This window comes from Hypomesus transpacificus, chromosome 4 (genome assembly GCF_021917145.1).
Source record: "Hypomesus transpacificus isolate Combined female chromosome 4, fHypTra1, whole genome shotgun sequence".
Classification (NCBI taxonomy): Eukaryota; Metazoa; Chordata; class Actinopteri; order Osmeriformes; family Osmeridae; genus Hypomesus; species Hypomesus transpacificus.
Genome location: NC_061063.1, coordinates 10067997 through 10071763, shown reverse-complemented (window position 1 = coordinate 10071763; position 3767 = coordinate 10067997). Strand labels below are relative to the sequence as shown.

The following is a 3767-nucleotide window of genomic DNA, read 5'->3' as shown; positions in this document are numbered from 1 at the left end:
CGTCTGTATTGTGAAGCGCACAGACTTTCTGTTCATGAACAGAACTGTGACATGAGAATAAGCTAAAATGAGTTTATTCATCGAGCTGCTGATTTTCTGTCAGTCACGCGGCAGTGATGTAGGCTACAGTAACATGTGTGTGTTAGTTAACTTGTCAGCCTGGTACGCATGGAGGCTAACTGGGTCATTCCAGAGACTACATGAGAAGAGATCGTCCCTGCAGACTTACTTAACCCAGAAAGCTACTCTGATATCTGGGGCACAGTGGACAAACACAGCAAGCCTAGGTGAAGGGGAAATAGCAAATGTGCTTATTTCAGATGACAGATCACAGTTTGTGCAACTTTTTGCTATTACTGTAATAACCTTAAAAACTGTTGTTCTTCCCTGTTCCAGACATCCTTGTGTCATGAGCATGGAGGTTTGGGAGTCATCTTGAAGACTGGCCTGTGTCTCTGCTCCCTGCATGTCAGCCCTACTCCTCTCCATGCCACCTGGACTGTAGCCCCTCCCTCAGGAGAGAGCCCCGCCCCCTTCTCCCTTCTGTCCACAACCAGACGTTCCCCGACCCCTGACCCGTCGCCATGGGCACCGTGCTGTCCCTGTCCCCTGGCGCCAGGAAACCCGGCTACTATGACAACCATTCGGGGTCACTCAGCCACTACCCCAGCCTCAGTGGCCGGCATCTCAGCATGCAGAGGGAGGGCGGCCTCAAGCGTGGCCAGGCCATCTTCCTCCCGGCCCTCACCTGGAAGAGGCTGGTGGCCTCCACCAAGAAGCGCAGCAGCTCCAGGAAGGGCTGTGCTGCAGGGGAGCTGTCCGGCCCTCTGAACAACAACATCAGCCTCTACCAGAAGGACCCTGTGCTGCACCGCAACCACGACAACGTCAAGAAGTCCCTGTCCTGTGCCAACCTGTCCAGCTACGGGGGCCCCGGGGGGCCGGGCCAGGGGCTGGGGCTGGGACACCACTATGGCTACGGGAGGCCCCAGCAGATCTCTTCCGTCAAGAAGGTTCCCCAGGGAACAGTGCCGTCGTCTCCCAAGCGCGTCATCGTGCAGGCCTCTACCAGTGAGCTGCTCCGCTGCCTGGGCAGGTTCCTGTGTGGACGCTGTTACCGGCTGAAGCACCTGTCCCCGTCTGAGCCAGTGCTGTGGCTGCGGGCAGTGGACCGCTCTCTGCTGCTGCAGGGCTGGCAGGACCAGGCCTTCGTCACACCCGCCAACGTGGTGTTTGTCTACATGCTGTGCAGGGAGGTGGTGGATGGAGAGCTGGTGGCGTCAGAGCATGAGCTGCAGGCCACACTGCTCACCTGCCTCTACCTGTCCTACTCCTACATGGGCAACGAGATCTCCTACCCCCTCAAGCCCTTCCTGGTGGAGACGGGGAAGGAGGCCTTCTGGGACCGCTGTCTGGCCATCATCGACGCCACCAGCTCCAAGATGCTGCGCATCAACGCAGACCCTCACTTCTTCACTCTGGTGTTCGCTGAGCTGAAGAGCGAGGGAGGGGGCAGCCCTCAGGATTACAGCAGAGTGCTGGACCGATGAGGGGGGGGTCGGCTACACACACACACACACACACACACACAGGGATGGGGGGGGTTTCCCCAACTGTCCTGCTGTAACTGCATCAGTCCTCCGCCCTCCACCCTCTTCAGCCTGTCTGTTTGATGAACTCTGCTGAGGTGTTTGTGGAGAGCAAGTTCACCAGTCATCCCTGTACAGAAGACCAAATGACATGAGTCGTGAGGATCATTTTGTCCAATGGCATTTCAACCATCTTGTCTTGTTAATGCAACACTGTTTAAAGTCTAGACATCCTTTTCAAGTTAAGAAGACACACCAGGATCTTCAGGGCTGGTGTCACTCCAGACTCCTGTGTCAGGTCTGGGGAAGGGCTGGACCGTTAGGAACAGCTAAAACATCCAGATCAGGTCGTTGGATCTAGTTTTTATGCTTTGTCATCACCACAGCAAAACAAATGGACTGTTTTTCCAGAGCCTTTTGACAACAGAGGACGTTCTGTTGACCTGCAGAGCAGCTGTCCGATACGGCTCTGAACTCTGAACACTGCCTGTCTGCGGTCACCCTCCAGAGTAGTAGTGTGAGGAGTCCGTGTGTCTGAGGGGTCCGTGTGTGTGAGGGTCCGTGTGTGTGAGGGGTCCGTGTGTGTGGCTGTGGGGAGCTTGTGTTGTGTATGGGTCAGCAGCAGCCAGAGGGATCAGCTGTTTCACTCCTCATGTCCTTGTCAGCAGCCAGGCCTGCTGCCCTGGGATTAATGAGATTAGCAGATTACCTTGCCGCCCCTCCCACCACCTCTGCCTCCTCCACTCCCTTCCCTGCCCTGAAGGTTCAATAGCTAATCCAGGGTGCCCGAGCACGCATATACACACACACGCATACATACACACACACACACACAAACACATGCACACACACGTCTTGTGTAGCAGGATTTCTTCAAACCACACTAGCAGGGCAGTAGGAGTTACTGTTGGGGAGAAGCGACAGCTAAACATGCAGAGTTGGGGAGATTGCTGTTTTCTTGTTATTTGTCAGAAGTTTGCTGTGTGTTTGGTCACCAGTGTGTGTTTGGTCATCAGTGTGTGAGGACACATGTCACGATGATGCTTCCTAGGACAGAGCTGATTTCACCTCCTCTCTGGAATGAAACCTCTGCATTTCTGCTTCAGGCATGTTAATCTAGGTCCCGTGTGTGTGTGTGTGTGTGTGTTTGTCAGGCTAACAGCTGAGCCCCAGGCTGGAGCCAGGAGGTTGTGTTTGAGCATGTGTGCACATGTGTGTGTGTGTGTGTGTGGTTGTCTACACAGGATGCAGACAAGGCAGTTCAGTCAGTTCATCTCAGTTAAAAGGCAGGAGAAATTGGGAGATAAGGACAGGCTACACTGTGGACTGTTAGCTGCACAGAGCTGCAGTAGATAAACGATGAAGAGTCAAACTGACCAGAGAGACCTGCTCTTATCTCTAACCAGAGAGACCTGCTCTTATCTCTAACCAGAGAGACCTGCTCTTATCTCTAACCAGAGAGACCTGCTCTTATCTCTGACCAGAGGAACTGTTCTTATCTCTGACCAGAGAGACCTGCTCTCCTGCTCTGTGTTGTTCAGATGCTAAATCAGGAATCTGTGTCTGTCTCCTCCTGTCTCTAGGTGCTGTAAGGAAACAGACAATAGTGGCAGTGGGCTGTAGTCACATCTGCAGGTCTGAGCCTCTGGCTCGCTTCCTCTAATGCTCTTATAGACATCAGCACACTGGAACACCCTCCGATTTACACACACACTGCGGTTGACAAACACTCACTTAGACCTGCTTGACCCTTCACACGTGCACGCGCACAAACACACACACACCCTGAGGTAATCTGGTTTTAATCCCCCCCCCAACCAATCAAACAGAGAGAGGAAGCAGGGGATGAAACATGAGGGGATGAGTACATGTTTCAGTCTGATGAGATGTGTTGGCCCCTCCGAGGTCTGGAGTAGTCTGGGACAGATCCTGCTGCCTGTGGAGGGCCAGGTGGAGGAGGGCTGAGGCCTGCACCATAGTTAGGGGGAGGGTTAGGGTGGGGAGAGGGTTAGGGTGGGGAGAGGGTTAGGGTGGGGGTCTGTCTTGTGGCTGGGGAGGTCCCAGCAGCCCTGCTGGACTGTGGCCTTCTGATTGTAGTTGACAGTGTTACCTCACTAAGACCCCGCCCTGCCTTCACTCACAAGGCCTCTAGTGTTGACAGACATCCTCCAACCCCCT

At 54.3% G+C, this 3767-nt stretch overlaps 1 protein-coding gene across 1 annotated transcript; it reads left to right on the top strand.

Moving 5' to 3' along the window:
- Positions 1-403: 403 nt before the first annotated feature.
- On the top strand, positions 404-3555 carry si:dkeyp-92c9.2 (uncharacterized protein LOC571482 homolog). The gene has a single exon (XM_047019427.1). The coding sequence runs from the start codon at positions 585-587 to the stop codon at positions 1548-1550; it is 966 nt and encodes a 321-aa protein (XP_046875383.1). The 5' UTR covers positions 404-584; the 3' UTR covers positions 1551-3555.
- The last annotated feature ends 212 nt before the right edge of the window (positions 3556-3767 follow it).